The sequence below is a fragment of the Cornus florida genome, unplaced genomic scaffold, assembly GCF_030987335.1.
Source record: "Cornus florida cultivar Cherokee Brave unplaced genomic scaffold, ASM3098733v1 CherokeeBrave_3.0.0_Hap2_Chr10, whole genome shotgun sequence".
NCBI classification, from domain to species: Eukaryota; Viridiplantae; Streptophyta; class Magnoliopsida; order Cornales; family Cornaceae; genus Cornus; species Cornus florida.
In genome coordinates this window covers 100,662,422-100,680,872 of record NW_026775580.1, presented here as the reverse complement: position 1 = coordinate 100,680,872, position 18,451 = coordinate 100,662,422, and the positions used below count along the sequence as shown (strand labels likewise).

The 18,451-nt window shown below is 32.2% G+C and overlaps 2 protein-coding genes across 2 annotated transcripts; one reads left to right on the top strand and one right to left on the bottom strand.

Annotated features, from left to right (window-relative positions):
• The first annotated feature begins 854 nt into the window (after positions 1 to 854).
• On the top strand, positions 855 to 6,687 carry LOC132276389 (UMP-CMP kinase 3-like). The gene is made up of 9 exons (XM_059777797.1): positions 855 to 986; positions 1,812 to 1,872; positions 2,385 to 2,436; positions 3,038 to 3,155; positions 4,664 to 4,820; positions 5,011 to 5,091; positions 5,209 to 5,316; positions 5,396 to 5,468; positions 6,378 to 6,687. Exons 2-8 carry the CDS (start codon positions 1,846 to 1,848, stop codon positions 5,462 to 5,464), a joined length of 612 nt encoding a protein of 203 aa, XP_059633780.1. The 5' UTR covers positions 855 to 986; positions 1,812 to 1,845; the 3' UTR covers positions 5,465 to 5,468; positions 6,378 to 6,687.
• A 491-nt stretch (positions 6,688 to 7,178) lies between these two features.
• On the bottom strand, positions 7,179 to 9,050 carry LOC132276390 (uncharacterized). The gene is made up of 2 exons (XM_059777798.1): positions 8,768 to 9,050; positions 7,179 to 7,854 (listed from the first exon to the last, which is right to left on the bottom strand). The coding sequence occupies exons 1-2, from the start codon at positions 8,933 to 8,935 to the stop codon at positions 7,459 to 7,461; spliced, it is 564 nt and encodes a 187-aa protein (XP_059633781.1). The 5' UTR covers positions 8,936 to 9,050; the 3' UTR covers positions 7,179 to 7,458.
• Between the last annotated feature and the right edge of the window lie 9,401 nt (positions 9,051 to 18,451).

Sequence of the window (18,451 nt, the reverse complement as noted above, 5' to 3'; positions counted from 1 at the left end):
TAAAAATAGTAAATACGATGTTGTATTTCTCTATTAAAGTCAATTTTTCCATAGTTACTCTCTCAATATTCTCTTTCCAAAAGTATACATATTCATATTTTTCATCTACCATACTCATCACAACATCAATATTGAAGATGCCTTAAATTTTTTGAGTAATCATCTATAATCCCAAACTTTAACTATATGAAAGAGATATAAACATAATTCTAAATTTTGGAGTTATAGTTTCAGACCAACGCATAAAAATTATTTACATACTTTTCTCTTCATAGTTAATTATGCATAGCTTCAATACACACACTATGTTCAAGTAAAAATCTAGAACTAAGTCGTGTGATCGCTGCTGATAACTTCCAAAAAGAAATAGAAGAATGATTCAATAAAAAGGAAATTAGCTCCCAAAACAAAATCTAAGTGAGAGTTTCTCTTTCTGGCTCTGAAAAAAAAAAAACTAATTATGTCATATCTTATTAGTAATAAAATTATGAAAATCGTTTCCTGATAGTTGTCTATCATTTTTCATTCATTAATTATCAAGTAGTTCTTGAAAATCCTTATAAAGTTTTCATAGTTTTTGAGAGCTGCTTTAAATAATAAAACAAGACAAGGTTTTGGTTGCTTTAAAAAAACTTGAAAATTTGTATTTACATAATTTTAGAAGGTCGAAATTCAATAAGAAAAAAAAAAAAAAAAATTAATTAATACTTCGATTAAAGTCGAAAGTCCCATAATGAGTCAACTTGCGGTTTAGCCGTTAAGATTACGCTACGTCCGTTAGTCTCTCTCTCTCTCTCCACCGACCGCAACGCTCAATTTTAGAGCGAGAAATTACGTGCCGTTTAAACACTATAAAAAAGGGTCACCGAGCTCTCAGCACCTTGTCTTTTGGTTAGATCTCATTTCCCTCCCATTTCTCCTTCCTTTCTCTCTCCACAACTTTCTCTCTCTAACATTCACTTCTATACGAGCTTCTTCTTTCGCAGGTATGCCCCAGATCTCGCCCTCGCCAATCTCTTACTGTCCGATCTGATGATTCTATTCATTCTCTTTCTCAAGTTTGCATATTTATTCAAATTTTGCCGAATTTCAGGTTTACCTTTTCCAGTTTTGTTATTTCCCTTTGATTTGAGTTGTCATTCAATTGATCTTTGTTCAATTTGATGTTTTATGGTATTTGCTTATTAGATCTAGTGAGATTCGAATGTGTAAGGATTTTGATCTAATAATTTGCTTCTCATCAGCCATTTGTAGTGATATTAACTGCAAAAGTGCTCTCTTTTCTGTCAATTCGAGTTGTGTTGTCAAAATATATTTCTGAATTTCAGAGATCCTGTTCTACATGTGTATAGGGCGTCGGGACTTTCATTTTATATAAAGAGGATTAGTGAAATTGTAAAAATTCCATGACGTTTTATTATAGAGACAATTGTGTTTCTGGGTAGGGGCGAAAAGGGCCCGTATGTTGTCTTCCTGAATTATCAAAGTAAAGGCATTTCACGATTTCAACAAAATATTGTACCGATAAGTAATTATTAGTGACCCATTAGATCAAATGCTTATTAAGAATTCCTATATCTTGGTTGGTGAAGAACCCATTTGGTAGTATTTTTTGTGTTCCTATTTTTTAAGGTTTCGTATATTCTTGTTTGTAATATCTATTTATGCTGACATCTTGTCTGATCGTTTCAAAATTTTGCTGTGCACCAGCCTTATGTTTTATGACTTTCTTGTTTGTTAATTAAACAAATGAATTCTACAAATTTCTTTTTGGCAAGCTCTTAAATTGTCTTCTTACTATTGTTATGCAGATAATTACTTTAAAACACAATTTAGTTGGCACTCATGGGGACTGCTGTTGATGTTGCGAAGGTAGCTTTTGATTTCTTTTCTTGTTGCATGTTCTTTTGAAAAGTCTGATCTATAAAGAGAAGTCCTTTCAGATATTTAGTTCAATGCAAGGAAAGAGAAAGTCCTTCTGGATATTTAGTTCAATGCAAGGAAAGAGTTGTTTATTATTATTCTTGTGATTGATATCAGCCTGATTTATTGTTTTCCAGCTTGGGAAACTTTGATCAACCCGGAATTTTAAAATACCTAACCTGGTGAAATCCGAATCAATTTGTGAAATGAAATGCTTTACTTTTTATTTTGAGGTTCTTGGTATATTTAAACCAGTCAAGCAGTTGGAGATTGTGATGTCTGAGGAATATAGAGGTTATGTGTTTTTTAATTCACTTTATCTAATGGCAGACTAGATATATTAGCTAAGAAAGACTAATCCTTCTAGCATGAATGTCTATCTTGTTCTTTTTCATCTGATACCAACTCATGCATACACATATGATTCTGAGTTATTATTTGACAAATATGTTGGATTGCAGGAAACAAATGGGAGCTTGCTAACTAAGAAGGTTACAGTTGTTTTTGTCTTGGGTGAGCACTTTGGTTTTTGTATCTATGTACAAATATTTTAAAGTATGATATTTTCAGTTGGGTCTTTGCTCATAAAGTATGATATTATCCAATATGAGTATGCATCACTACTATTGAAGACTTCTTTTTCTTTTCTTTTTTTAATTCCTCTTGTTGATTAGTAATAGGGTTTGAAGTCACTTTGAACCCACAAAGAAATCTGGTAGTATATTCTTTAAAATTCTAGTGGTTGTATATTCTAACATGGTCTTTACTTGTCAAAAAAAAAAAAAAATGGTACTCTTTTTCTGATTAACATGGTATTCCTTACTCTTTGAACTAACATGATATTCTTGCTCCTCGATATGTTTCCATCCTTGAGTAGTTAATTCAAACCTGCATCAATAATATAAAGAATATCTTATTGTGTGTGATTTTTTTTTTTTTTGGTTGAGCTTAGTTTGTTTATGAATTGAATTGAGCTCAATGTTACTCCTTGTCACTTCTGTGCCAGTTAACAATATCTAGCTTTTAGGTCTGCTTTCCTTGTCTTTAAAAGAAAAACATTAGCAGCAAGTTTAACTTCTGAATTGATCTGCTTCTTTCACTTTTAATTGAACAGGTGGCCCAGGCAGTGGAAAGGGCACCCAATGTACAAATATTGTTGAACACTTTGGGTACACCCATCTCAGTGCTGGAGATCTTCTCCGAGCAGAAATTAAATCCGGTTCTGAAAATGGGTACAATTTTCTTTCTGTCATTTTCTGGCTTAGCCATCCACAGTTTGTTCACATTCCTCGACGGTTGAATAAGTAGAGTGCTTCTTGGTTCACTGTGATTATCATCAATGATATAAGAAGAATCAACTTTATAGTGGGCATTAATTTTAAAATGGGCTAGTTATCATTTTTCACATTGGGTACTCAATAAAATGTGGAGTCATCATCTAGTTGTTAATATGGATGATTTTGGCTGAACCTCGTGCTTGAATTATATATTTTGCCTCTTGCATTCCAATAATTCTTAGGTCAATTAGTCTAATCATGTGTAACAAATCATATTATCTCTTACATTTGGATTTGTCTATATTGAGATATTGATTGTGTTGGTAAGAATTTCTTATTAGATTCCATTTTTTCCATATATATCCTTTTTGAGTAAGGAAGTGCCTTGGGCATCTTTGCATGCTCATTTAATGAAGCAAACAAAATAAATGACACAATTAGTATTGTCCCCTGTGGTCTGCTTTTGGTGTAGACAAATCTATATCCTATGAGCCATTACCCTCCCTTCTATTTGAGGATACATTCTAGCATGCCTCTCTTAAGGTGTAGGTATGATCATTTTGAAGATAACCTCTAGTTTTTTATTATAAATTTTCTACGAAAATAGGTCATTTTTTTTTTTGGCCTTCCCATCCACCTTCTTGTTGTGCCCTTCGAATTTGATATTCAGGGTTTGAGTCCTTGCCAAGGGATATGCTCAATGGCCATCTAAGTTTACCTTTCCGTACGAGTGACATTCTGAATTGAGTCCCTTTGATTTGGGTGGGGAGGAGGATAGAATTGAGTCCCTTTTGTTGATGTGTCTCATTTTGGAAATACCTTATGTTAGGAACTGACCTGATTGGACAATATCTGATAGATAAATTAACCCTCAGGTTACCTTTATTTAAGTTATTTTGGCAGAAAAGATTTTTGTTTTAATTGGAAAGATCATTTACATGGCTTTTAGACCTTTCTTGTTGATCAATTTTTCTCACCTTTGAGAAGAAAACTCTTTTTCAAGCTCAGGTGCAAATCGTTCAATTTAAGAACAAACAGGATTCGTCCCGGTCTAGCGAGTGCTAATTGCTATTCAAAGGAAACTTGTATCGACTGTCTTGCTAGGAAATGAATTATATATTAAAAGACGAAATCTTTGTATTTTCAGTATCTTTCCTTTGGCTAGTCCAGTATTTCCACAAATCAAATGGTTACTGTTTTTCATTGATAATGAAGTTTGTTCTGTATTTTTCATATTCTGTATGCTTCAAATGCATTTTTTTCTCCTCCATGTGTTGCATAACTTGCATGTGGGATGTTAAGGCATAGAGCCCATAAAGAAGTTAGTTGTTTATTCATCTACTTATCCATATATAGTTCTTTCCAACTATGATGTGTTCAACTTGTTTTATCTTAAGCTTTGGGTTCTAATAATTTTGCGCCGAACCTTGGTTCTAAATATTATGTTCGCTGATAACTTATAGGACCATGATTCAGAACATGATTAAGGAGGGAAAGATTGTCCCTTCGGAAGTAACAATTAAGCTTCTCCAACGAGCAATGCAGGAAAATGGTAATGACAAATTTCTTATTGATGGCTTTCCTCGTAACGAGGAAAACCGTGCAGCCTTTGAGTCTGTTGTAAGTCCTCTATACAGCTCCATGTTAAATCTGAATTTCACTAGTTGTATGTATGCAATATTGCAAGTAGAATCGCTTTGACTGTAATACCCAGTTCAAAATGGTTCAATTATCGTTTTCTTGTTCTTGAAAATGCAAGTTCAGGATACAATACATTGCCTTGATTGCCATACACTTTGATGGTTTGCAGACTGGAATTGCACCAGAGTTTGTCCTGTTTTTCGATTGCTCAGAGGAAGAGATGGAGAAGCGCCTTCTGGGGCGAAACCAGGTTAACCATACCTATTAGTTTTGCTGTTCATCTCTTCCTATCTCTGTTTCTTTTAAAGCTTAGTAACTTTTTTCATTTTTAAAATTTATTCTTTTCATTTTCCTTCTTGTAATAAAGGGAAGGGCAGATGATAACATTGAAACAATAAGGAAGCGATTCAATGTTTACATGGAATCTAGTCTCCCTGTGATCGAGTATTACAACTCTAAGGGGAAGGTTCGCAAGGTAATATTTTATTGATACTCCTTTTTTACAACCTTTCTGCATTATTTATTTCAATTACTGATGTTGCTTCTGCCCTCAGATTGATGCTGCAAAGCCTATTGCAGAGGTATTTGAAGCAGTTAGAGCCGTTTTCACCCCCACCAAATGAGAAGGTAAATCAGCTCCTTGGAATTTTGTTCGATCTAAAACCCGTCAATTTAGATGGAATATAAAATCTGAAAATGGGGTGCATCAGTGCTGTTGGATGAAGCATGCAATTTCTTGATGATAAATGGCATGATAATTATATAAACTAATAATATGCTTAATTTTCTAAATGGTGAAAGATTACGGGATTAAGGATTCTTAGCTGCTGCCAACAATTTGGAGAAAGACTAATTGAAACAGATATTGTGGAGTTGTGGGTAAACTTAAATAATGGATTCACGGGGGAAAAGCAATGTATGTTAGGGAAAATTCAGAAATTTCATGGAACTTTATGAATAATTTGATAGTTATTGAATGATGTAATGTGAAACAAGAAAATGCGCAATTATGCTCACTTAAAAGAAAAAGGTAACTTTAGCTAAGTTACAGAATTCAGCCATTTCTGCCCACATACTGTTCTGAGGACAAACCCTTCTTTTGAGAATACACTTCTTGAAGCATGAAGAGTATGGAACTTCAAGATATTTGCTGTGTTCCTCACAAACTACTGAGCTAGATGTTAGGCTTCGGAGGTTGTGGACACGTTACTTGTCCAGTCACTGAACCAAGGATCTTATTTACAAGACAGTCTTCAGTGGACTTAAAAGATTAAATAATTTTTTTCTAAAATGTTCAAATGCAAAGTTCATAAAATGTTTTTTCTTTGTACTGAGAGGATTTTTTTTCTTTGATATATAAATGATTATCTGTCACTAGTATTCAGGAGTAGGTTTTGTAGATTGACAAGTATCACTGAGATTGCAATGTTCTGCAATAATTTTGAATTGTTTTGCTTCTAAACATTTTACTGCTTTCAAGTAAATTTTCTCATTTTTTTTCTTTCTTTTTTTTTTTTTTTTTCGCTCTTTCACCAGGTGGTTCTTTACTTCGCACACCTTGTACTTTGTCAGCAGCTTTCATGGAACCAGTCCGGTCCTGTGTTTAGTTACTTATCATAGAATGTTACAGTTTATTATTATTATAGTTATTATTTGATAAACAACGTTACATTTTAATGTAACTGAGGTATTGTTACTTATCATAGAATGTTACAGTTTATTATTATTATAGGTTATTATTTGATAAACAAAGTTACATTTTAATGTAACTGAGGTAATTTTACCTCTGCACTCTTATTATTGTGATTGAATTTGAATAATAAGATTTATACTTCAAATTATGCTCTTTCTCCACTGGCACTTCTGATGATAAATAGCGCAAATTTTGTTCAATATACTTGGATTGTACCTGTTCTCTCACAGCAGTTAGCGGAACTTCTATTACAAAGGTTGGTTTTGATCTTGTTATGTACCTCCTCAACCTCGATACCAATCGAATAGGAAGGATTAAGGACACATTAGTTGATTGTGAGAATGAGGTCTATAACCCTTGCTTGCTAATGAACATGAGGTCTATATATATCATGTAGTTAATATGCTAAGAGACATAAGCTCTAGGGATATTCTTTCATTGAGATCTGTCACTGGGACCTGGAACTTCTACCATTTTCAGAACAGACATGTATCTTAATAGCAAACTAAAGCCATTTATCATGCTTTTACTAATCATTAGATGACTCCAAAATGAAAAAATATGCTCCATTCAGACTCCCTGAGGTGGTCTGAGAACTCGTGCACTGACCATGATTACTACCATTGTTATCACAAAGAACAATATTACCGTAATGCTGTTCTCTGAAATTATTTTGACATTCAGTTCTCATCAAAACAAAACATATACTATACATTTATACACATACATAGATTCTTAACAGGCTGATTCTTTGCATTGCACGGAATTCTGAAATTACACGACATTATACGCATAACTATGTCCTCAATTAATTTTCAGAAATTTCGTGCAGCATCCTGTTTTTTCAACATTTTAATAGAAACCTCTCTCAGCAGATGATGAAGCAATTAACAAATTTAAGACCAAAATCTATATGGTACAGGTTCAAACAAATATAATCCCATTCTCCTTGATGGTATCAAGAACAATCCCAAGCTTACCTTCAACTCGCTCGCCCTTTCTGAGATCAAAAGACATTGCAAATACATCAGCTTCTTTTGATCGTTCGGCAATCAGCTTCCCTACAATTCTACATGCATCGTTATCCGTGAGTGATGGTAACGTGTTCCTCAAATCCTTGGCATTTGTGCTAGCAACTGATATCACTTTGCTGGTTCCGCGATGCATAACTTTTGCATGGATAAATCGCTTTGAAAAGAAAACGTTGAGTAGAAATGGCCTCATATACATATCTGTCCTTTGTTTCCATGATTTCTTGTTAGGCCTGTTCGCGGCTTCACCTCGAGACCTCCGTGTCCAGGCAGCATGAACAACAAAATCCTGCAATTATAAACAAGAGAAATTGATTTTTCTATTATTTTTTTCTCAGAAAGGATGAAAAGAGATCATACAAAGCAGGCATTATTAACTCATAAACTATCCACTTCTCAAAGAAATTTGAGTACTTTACCTAAAATTTTGGTATGCACAATGGAATATAGAGAGGATATAAATACATGATATGGTTGGAATTTTTTTAAGGAATAGATTATTCAAAAACGTTGTGTTGAGTAAAGATTGATGAACACAAAGTTGAAAAAATCCATAATTTCTGAAACAAAAACACTCCTTTTAGGTTTTCAAGGTTAAATTGGGCAGGTCTGATAGCGAAATTTTATGAAAAAAAATGCCAAAATCAAAGTTCAAAAGATATTTAATGACACTTAATTAGATTGTAAGATAACACCGTTGTAATTTTAGTTAAACAAGTATAGAAATGGGTTAACATTTCACCATCTTTAGGCTTTAGCAGCAAATTTCTAAATAATATTTCATAAATTAAATAAAATTCTGGTTTAGTCAACTGACTACCACTACACACCTCATAAAGACACTCCAAATACTGAAATTTCGAACTGTGTCGTAAATATTTCTTTTAAATTTGACAATTTGGGTCTTCTGCTCCATTGAAACATTAGGCTGTCTTAGATGATCAATTAGGTTTTTCTATTCTATCTGGTTCAGTCCATGTACACATAATCCGAACATCACCCACCAAGAATATTATAAATACACACAGAATATTATATCTTCGGATAAAGGAATTAATACAAACCCTAACATTAATGCAAAAACAGGGATATGGGTTAGCTAAAGGAGATATTGATGAATAACCTCTAATAGAAAGCAAAACCAAAAGAAAGAGAAACAGAAAACAGATTGGATTTGTAGAAAAATGGGGTAGTTTACATACCTTGTTAGGAGTGAAGTGAAAAGGGTTTGTGATTGAATTTGGGGATAGGTTCAACTGGGGAAATGAAGACGACCATGAAAGTGAAGTGGGTTTCTCTCTGCGACCGCCATAGAACTGAGAGGAGAGAAGAATCGATGATGATGGTGAAGAAGATATGCAGGCGGCCATGGCTGAGCTTATCAGGAGATGCAGAGATTCAGCCTCTTTTTTTCTATTTCAGAGTTTGTTTTTTTCCATTAAAAAGCCACTCCCCAAAAACCTCCAGTAAGCGAGAAATTCTTGTGACTCATGTCCAAATATTAAGCAACTGATATAAAAATAAGAATAATTACTATGGTGGGCCATTTGGCCAAATACAACCCAAATAAAGGGAAAACTGAAGCCCAAAGAGAGGCCCAACATGGGAGAAGCTCAAGACTAAGGTTTTGAACTAATAATCGCAGTTAACGACTTGATTAGCCGTTAATGGTGGTTGTTAGTGTTCATTCCGGTTGATAGCCCTAAAAGAAGATCATCCACGCAACATTCAATCTGGCGGTCTCGGTGGAGGACAATAGCAAGCAGGGGAAAGGTTCCCGTCAGTCAGTAAGGATTCGTCTCGATGAGGGACAATCACGTAAGAAGCCCAAATTTAAAATTGCAGTGATGGTGGAACTGATTCTTGCAAGAACCATTCTCTGACTAGATTTATTCCCTTTGAAGAAGATCCATCGTTTCTTTCTTCCCAATTGTGGTACACCATAGATGAGAAGCATACAGAGATGGCAATGGGGCTGTTTAGGCGAAACCCTACTCCGACAGACAAAGTACCAACTCCGTCCCGCATACTCCATTTAATTGTGGGGTAGGGTGGGTTATGCCACTTTTAATATTTACTAAAACAAAACTAGCCCAATGTGCTCAAATTGAGCTAATAAATAAGTTAGTTTATCTTTTAAATTACTAAATAGTGAATATTAATATATTAACGGACATTTTTAGTAAACTAAGAAGTGTCTTAAAAATATTAAATATATTATTTATATATATATATATATATATATATATATATATATATATATATATATTAAAGGCACATATATAAGCAGGGGCGGGGCAGGTTCATCACTAAATTCGCCCTTACCCCAAACCCATTTCGAATTTTCAATTATTTTATCATATTCGTCCCAAAATTATTTAAGGGACTACCAAATCCCTCCCATTGGCAGAAACTCGTTGGGTTGGAGGAAATTACCATCCCTAAGCAAACCTTGCGAAACAGGTTTGTGAGTAAATTCCTCTTCCATTGTGAGCTTATCGGATGTATCAAGTCCTCCCAACTTGTAATTGCAGTATAGAATTTACATTTGTGTTCGATAAATCACCAGATTGGAGAGACAAAACAACAATTAAAGAATAGGCGTTGATGTGACTCTGGATGATTTTGGCAAAGACCACATATATTGTCATGGTGTGACATGGCTCTGCTATCAAGAGTAAGAAGCATGGATTGAACTTCATCCTGGTTAGTCTGGTTGGTTTAGTATTCTATTTCTTGAAAATTAAAATTTTTAAAATTGTACAAAAATATGTTTATTTAATTTCTAAGAATTGTTTTCTAAAAATTCAGTTAAAAATATATATATTTTAGTGAACCCTTTTGTAATTTAAAAAAAAAAAAATTATGAGTTATTGAAAATTATTTTTTAAATGACAAATTAAATAAATTTTTAATTTTATCTAAATTATTTATTTTAAAATAATATTAGGATATTTAAAATAATATTAGGATAAGTAATGCTATCTTGAATGTCCTCTTTATTTAATCAATAAATTAAAAGTGTTATTAAACAACTTATTTAATTTTTCAGGTATGTTTCAACAAAACACTTTTCAACTACGAATAAACAAAATGACGATGAAGCAATTGACAAATTGGAAAACTTGCTGAGCCCGAATGAAACAAGAACAAATCCTAAATTATTGATTATGGATGATGTATGGTCTGAATCAAAATCCCTTATTCATGAATTCGTGTTACCAATAATATAGGTTATGTTACAACAGTACATAATGGAGAGAAAAGAAAACAACAATAATGGTAAAGAAAATAGCAAATAAGTGCTCACAAAATAGGAGGCAAAAATTTAATGTGGTTCGGTTATTTGACTACAATACAAATTGAGCAAAGTTTTTCATTACGAAGATCGAGAGGGTACACAAATTGTGACTCACACCCAATAATACAAAGAGATTTAGAGTCTCACAAATATCTCTCTCCGAATGCTGCTTGAGCTCTTTGCACTCTATAATTGCATTTTGAGGCAAAAGCCTCTAGTTATTTATAGCCGTAAGTCTTCCAACATGCACCTTCAGCCATTATTTAATCACAGAAAATATAAATTCAAATTCACTTAACTTTTCACATATTTTAATAAATTATTTTAATTTAGTGATTAAATAATAAAGGCTCATGAATAACATTACTCTTACTCTATGCAGCATGGACACAAAACACGGATATGACATGACATAGATATATCGACATGTTAAATTTTTAAAAAATAAGACACGGCTATATATAAATATGAATTTATGATTAAATAATAAAGGCTCGTGTCTCTAGAGGAGAACTCTCATGAATAACATTACTCTTACTCTATACAGCATAGACATGAAATAAGGATACAACACGACACAGATACATCGATACGTCAAATTTTTAAAAAGTAGCAAACGAGTACGACTATATATAAGTATGAATTTTTTTTTATATACATTTATTGAGTATTAGTATTATAAAATTTTAATTCATTTCTAATTTTTATACTAAGTAGTACTGACTTTTATATAATATCTACAATTATTTCACTACATTGCCATAGTAGCATTTTTATTTTAATTGAACAAATATTATTTAATGTTTCGTTTGTGATCATTTGTGTATAATATCAATTTTTTAAAAGAAAATAGTTGCACACTTTAAAATGTGTTTATATTATTATTTTGAAGATTGCCATGTAGGTTAGTCTTAAAAATGTTTAGAAGTGTCGGTTTAAGTATCGAGTGTCGAAGAAGTGTCCAAAAGTGTACTTGTCCAAATAAATAAAAAAAATTATTTACGGGCACGTATATGAAGTGTCGGACACGGGTCCGAGTAGTGTTCGACACGACCACGACACGAATATGACTCCTTTGTAAAATTGTTCAGTTATTTATAGCTCTTACTAAATAAAGCAAACTTGATCTCATTTATTGAATTTAATGCATCACACAGAACAAACATTTTGAGTTTCATTTAAATAGACTTGGGAAAAATATATATATATAGTAACTCATTTGCCAATACTTATGTTAAAATTTGTTTTCAATTTTGAAAAGTTCCATACTTATTTATTATAAAAATAAGGATAAAGTGCAATAAATCCCCTTCAACTATGGTCTTATGAACAAATAACCCCTTGAAAGTAATAAATATGCATTTTACCCTGAACTGAGGGGTCTGGTGGCAATTTACCCAATCCGGCCACCAGAGGATTGTTTTTGGCCGTTAAATTGGGCGAGTCTGTCACGTGAGTAGCATACTAAAATTAAAGGTGACACCCCCACTAGTTTGGCCAAATATCAGTTTAAAACATCTTTCGAAAATAACTATCACTTAGGTCCATTTTCGTTTTTCCATTACAGCCTCCGTTAAAAATATGGGAAAAGACATGTTTGTCCCTAATTTTTTAATCATATTTATTCCAAAATATTAGATAATAGAAATGACTTTTGTACCCCTACACACATTGTTTCTCTCTCCTCTATCTCCCAGACCCAAATTTCCCCTTGTTCCCCTTCACTCACCAGTGGGTGAAGTACCGGCTGTCCAAGCCGCCGACAACCAAAATTCGCTTCTTCTTTGATGTTGATTTTGTTGGTACTATTTGATTGCTAGAAGAAGAGACGTTCGCTTCACCTGAAGCTGTGGAATCATTCATGGCGGATAAGTTATTGAAGTTTGGTTATGTTGGGAAAACTAAAGGGTAATATTTTGAGATTGTTATGGGAGAGGTCAAGAACAGAGAGGCTTCGAAAACTAGAGAGATGAGCCAAGTTAGTGAACCTGTTTGTAGAAAGATTAAAGACTTGAATCGATGAAAATGAAGCTATATCTGAAGTGGGTTCGAACCCAATGGTCCCTCCGAATTGATTCTTGGAGAGATTGACTTTGGTGAGAGATGGGCCGGACCAGAACTAACCTGGAACAGAGCCTTTGAGAGAATTGTTGGAGAGGTCGATGGTTTGAAGGTGAGACATGTTTCTGAGGAACCACCATGAGAGAATACCAGTGAAGTTTCTGGAGGAGAGGGCCGAAGTTGAATCTATGGTCTTCGGGATCGCTGCAATTTCCGGCGGAAAAGTGGTTGGTGCAGAGAAGAGGTGGTGGAAGGAATTGGGCATAATTTCTTGAGTGGCTACCTCACAATTTCGGATTTCCGAAAAATGATTTCGTTTCGTTGTTAAAGAAAACAGGTGATTCCATAATCTCTCCGGTGAAATTGTTGAATGACAAGAGTGGAGTTCGCCGGAATTTTGTCTGCGAAATAATGTTTGGACAGAAAATGAAATTAAGAATATGACTGTAGTTGGTGGTATTAAGTATCGAAATATATTGTTTTACAAGTATGCGAGTACCGTTTTAGTAATACATATTGTTAGTATGAAATAGAGTACATGGAATGTTTGGTTTTCCAGTTTCCACCATTACTTCTGACAAAAAATTGGAATAATTTTTATTTTCTTCTGAGAGTAACGAAGTGTGTTTTTTGACAAAGAACCAGTATTTCGTACTCTGAGCAATAAAGGAACTGGGAATTTTCTGCAACAACTTCCATTTTCTGTTTCCCTCTATATAAACACATTCAATTTTTTAAAACGTACGATAACCTTTAAAATTTCATTAATTTCCTTAAAAATATATATATGAATGGATGATTTTTCTTATTTTAATTTTTAAATTTTTTCTTATTTTTCTCTTTCTCTTTTTAAATTTCATTAATTTCCTTACAAAAATAAAATTTTCTTATTTAAAATTTCATTAATTTCCTTAAAAAAAATATATGAATGGTTGCTTTTTCTTATTTTATTTTATATTTTAGTTTTTAAAATTTTTCTTATTTTTCTCTTTCTCTTTTTAAATTTAATTAATTTTCTTAAAAAAATAAAATTTTCTTACTTAAAATTTCATTAATTTCCTTAAAAAAAATAGAACCTAACACTTGTATGGCATATAATAGCCCTCAATACTAAACTGTATGATGTTGATCACCTACTTTATTTATTTTTGTATATGGAAAAGGAAGAGTAAACATGTCATTTGAATAGTCAACCTAAAGTCAAATGAGGGTAAACATGTAATTTTAATCATTAAAAAAATAATTTATTGGGTCAAACCAAAGTCAAAGAGTAAGAATGTCTTTTTACATGTAAAAAGTGATCTGACACACCTATTAACTAATTTTTAGGGTGTGAGTGAAAAACGGAGTAAATGTTTGTAACGCAAGTGATAGTTATTTTCGAAAGATATTTTAGACTGATATTTGGTCAAACTAATAGGAGTGTCAATAAAATTATCCTAAATTAAATGACCATTCAACTTTTGTTATACAAAAATACAACACTACCCCTCTATAATACCGATTATTGTGCATTCAACCCAACTTTCTCTCTTTTTTTCTTTTCTATCTCCATTGAAGACCAAAAAGCAGAACTTATTCTCTACACTAAATTGAGACCCAAAACCCAGAAGTGTCAAAACCATGAACTCTGGCGACGACCTTGATCGGAACACCACGGCGATTTTTTTGTTGTCATGAAAGAGTATGACCAGGTTGTTTTTGTGACCTGGTTCTCGTCGTGGATGGTAGCACCATCGGGTGCTAAGGAGGACAGCGACCATTACGTGAATACCTGGTCGAAGGAGAATAAGGTGTCCAGCGTGATCTAAGATAGAAGGTTAGCTGCTAAAACGATATCTGAAGATTGAGGGCAGTGAACCTGACTTCACGCATATTCATATTTCGGGCGAACAACGCAGATTCTTCACCAGTAGTTCCGGCGAGCTTCACAAGTTTCAGTTCGGCACGCTTCGATCTTGTGAAAGCAACAGTTTCAGAAGATCGTTACCTAAGAATTTTAACGACCCAAATCGAAAAACGTTTAGAACAACGACTAACCGACCGGTGAACTTCAGTCCAGACCAGAGAATTTCATTTCAGAACTGGAACGTCATTGAAGGGCCCAATCCGGTGAGTTACAGTACATCTTCAACCCCAAAATTGAAAATTGAATTTCAATTTCTTGAATTACAACGTCCTGGCTAATTTCAGAAAAGACAGAGGTGGAGCAAAATCCGTTGAAGAATGGAGCGATATACACGATATATATATATATATATACACTCCGTATATGTATACACCTGATATATCAATTTTTTTGTCAATCTTTCTCTCTTTTAAGTTGGGTGAGTTGTCAGCATATAATTGGTTCTTGTGATAAAGTTGTGACGTGTTAAAGTTTTAGTGGTTCATTAAATTATAATCTTCTACATCATTTCGTCAACTTTACCATTATAGTTGAATAGTTAATTTGTTAAGGGGTAAAAAGGTCTTTACAATTTTTCGCTGATGGAAGGGACCGGATTAATAGTTTGGAGGTGTCCTTTATAGTCAGAAGGGATTAGTTGCACTTCGCTCATAATTGAAAGGGGTTTTATTGCAATTTAACCTAAAAATAATAATGATAGTAAATAAAAGAAATTCTTATTGCCCATCACAAACTCCAATTAAATTTCAAACTAATTCTATGTGTTGAATTTGTCACAATAAATTATTATATGTTTCGAAATTAGTTGATAATGACATTCGATTAAATTATCAATTTTAATTATATGTCAATTATAATATCAGATCATAGAATAATTTTCTATCACAATAGCCCATCCAAAACAATATCACTTTTAAAAAATAACAGACAAATTAGTGAGTGGCAATAGGCGAAGTCACCTTTTAAGATAAAAGACAAATATTCAATAAGTCTAACATGTGACTTTATATATTCTTGCACCAATCCTATGTATCATGTCACAATTATTACATGAATGCTACTCTGTGACCATCTGCAACAGTTTTTTTTTTCCGAATTTTAACTATTCAAAAATGACAATCTAATTTTCTTAAGAGTCACGTCAGTAACTTTCACTCTTCAGAAACCGACACTCTATCAGACTTTCCGGATTTTTGCTCTCTAATTTTTTTTTTTTAATTAATTATTATTTTTTAACTTTTTCATAACGGTTGTATTTCTAACCATTATAATTGTAACGATTATATTTGTAATGGATATATTTCGTATAATATAATTTTTATTATGTAATAATTTTTTAATATTAAAAATGATAAAATTATTTCTCAACGGTAATATTTTTCAATCAAACAATATCTTTACAAATTATTTAAAAATTTAGGATTGATATTATAACTTTAAACAATACATTATCCATTATGGACTTAAAAAAAAAAAATGAAAAACACAAATTATAAGATTTTTTAAAGTAGAAAAAGTTTTAAAAAGAAATAAATTTTAAAGGAAAAAAATAAAAGGTTTTTAAATTTATTTTTGCCCCAAATCAAATTTTTTTTTTTTAACAAACAATGGCTAAACAATATATTTTTTTTTTAATTATTTAAAAAAAAAAAAAAAAAAGAGCTCAAAATAACCCATTTTTGGGTTTTTTCCAAAAAAAACTTGTAGTCAAACAGGGCCTCATGGCATTTTAAAGAAAAAAGCTCCTCCAAAAACGATGCCGTTTTGGCAGCAATTAAGACAAAAAAAAAATTGCAGCAATAGGACTTGGGCCGCAAGCCCTTATGGGCCCACCCATTTTCCGCGAGACTGGTGGAACGCTTCTGGGCCGTTTGGCTCACTAAAGGAGCCTTCTGCGAGCCCGATGTGGATGGCTAAACAACTGTCTACTGCATAGCTATTCAACACTAGACCCAACCCTTAAAGAATTTTTAAAAATAAAATTAGAATAAGAATAAAAAGCCTTTAGACTCATTTATCATCTTTCTATTAAACTTTGACTTCCATAGAAGAAAAAAAAAATTGGAAAATATAAATAGAAAGTTAAGGGTATATGGTCTAGATAGAAAGTTAGTAGCTCCAAAAATAATTTAATTGTAGATAAACTTAATTTATGGTCCAAAAATTTATTTCATAATAAATTTTAATTTGGCCTTCCAAAATATTTTTAAAATATTTATTTAGCGGCCTAAAAATAAAGAATGAAAATAAATTTAACTTATTTTCTCATTAAATTCATATAATATCATCAACTTGGAATCTTTTAACCATCCTTTAGAAAATTTAAACCTTGTTAAATAAAAATGTAAATATATTATTATTCAATCCCTACCCAAAAGAAAAATGTTACTTCATTTGCATATAGACATATAATATTCATTATATGAATTTAAGAGAGATAAAAGAAGAAAATTATACAAATGTACCTTATGTCTACTAAAAATGAATAAAATTTTCCTAATAATATTATATATGTTAATATATATTTTTCTTAGTTGGTAACACACTTGTGTCTTTATTGAGGTTAAGGTAAAAAACTTAGTACCACTAGTATACCAAACCGTTGGTTATATTTTGGTAATATAAATAAAAAATAAAGTTATATAATCTAAGACAAATTGACAAGTGTCTTAAATTAAATCTGGTTCAAACCCATGAAGATTGTACTTTAGGTATTCACTTAATTTTGTTAGGTATAGGTATTTTCTTCTAATATTCAAGGCCTTTTATTTTGGGGGCACTTAGTCATCTCTGCCTCGCTGCGGGTCAGCACCTCCGAAAGAAACAGAGGTAGTGCTGCAAGCCTGCAACATGCATTAGCCACCAATCAACCCATTTTTGGGAATTATTCTGTGATGGATTCAATTGACCTACAATTGGAATATAATAATATCCTTATAGTTTAATCTGACCTCCAACGTTTTGAATGCCTAATCAAGTTGAACATATAAACTTTTTTTCCTAAACTCAGCTTAATGACTTATAAATGTGGATTAGTTTTCAACTAAATTTTTCTTCTTTTCTATTTTTATGTGAAAAAAAAAAAAAAAAAGGGTAAATTTTGGAAGTTGTTTAGAAATTTGGGTTAAGTGTAAAAAACCCCTCTACTATCGATATAGTTCAAAAAAGTCACTGTGTGGTATAAAACTCTCCTATATTATCAATTTGGTACAAATAAATCTCTGTGTGATATAAAAGAACGATAATACCTTTATTTCAATTGAATAAATTATTAATTATAAATATATACCATATAAAATGATCATTTTATTCAATTTGTGTAAAATTGTGTTTATTTGGGACAATCTAACATAAACCAATTTGTGTCAATTACCAATGGGGTCACTTTTTTCTTTTTTATTTTTTTTTTCTTTTTTATTTTTTTTTTCTGATAACACATCGTATGAGTCTATCAGAGCTTAAGATATTTCATAGAATTATACTTAGATAGAATATAAAAATTGCATTTATATACTCTATTATATAACTATAATACAGTGTCTATGAGTCATAACCACAGTAGTGTTTTTGTGTCTCCTGCTCTCTGTGTTTTCTATAGAGAGAGAGAGAGAGAGT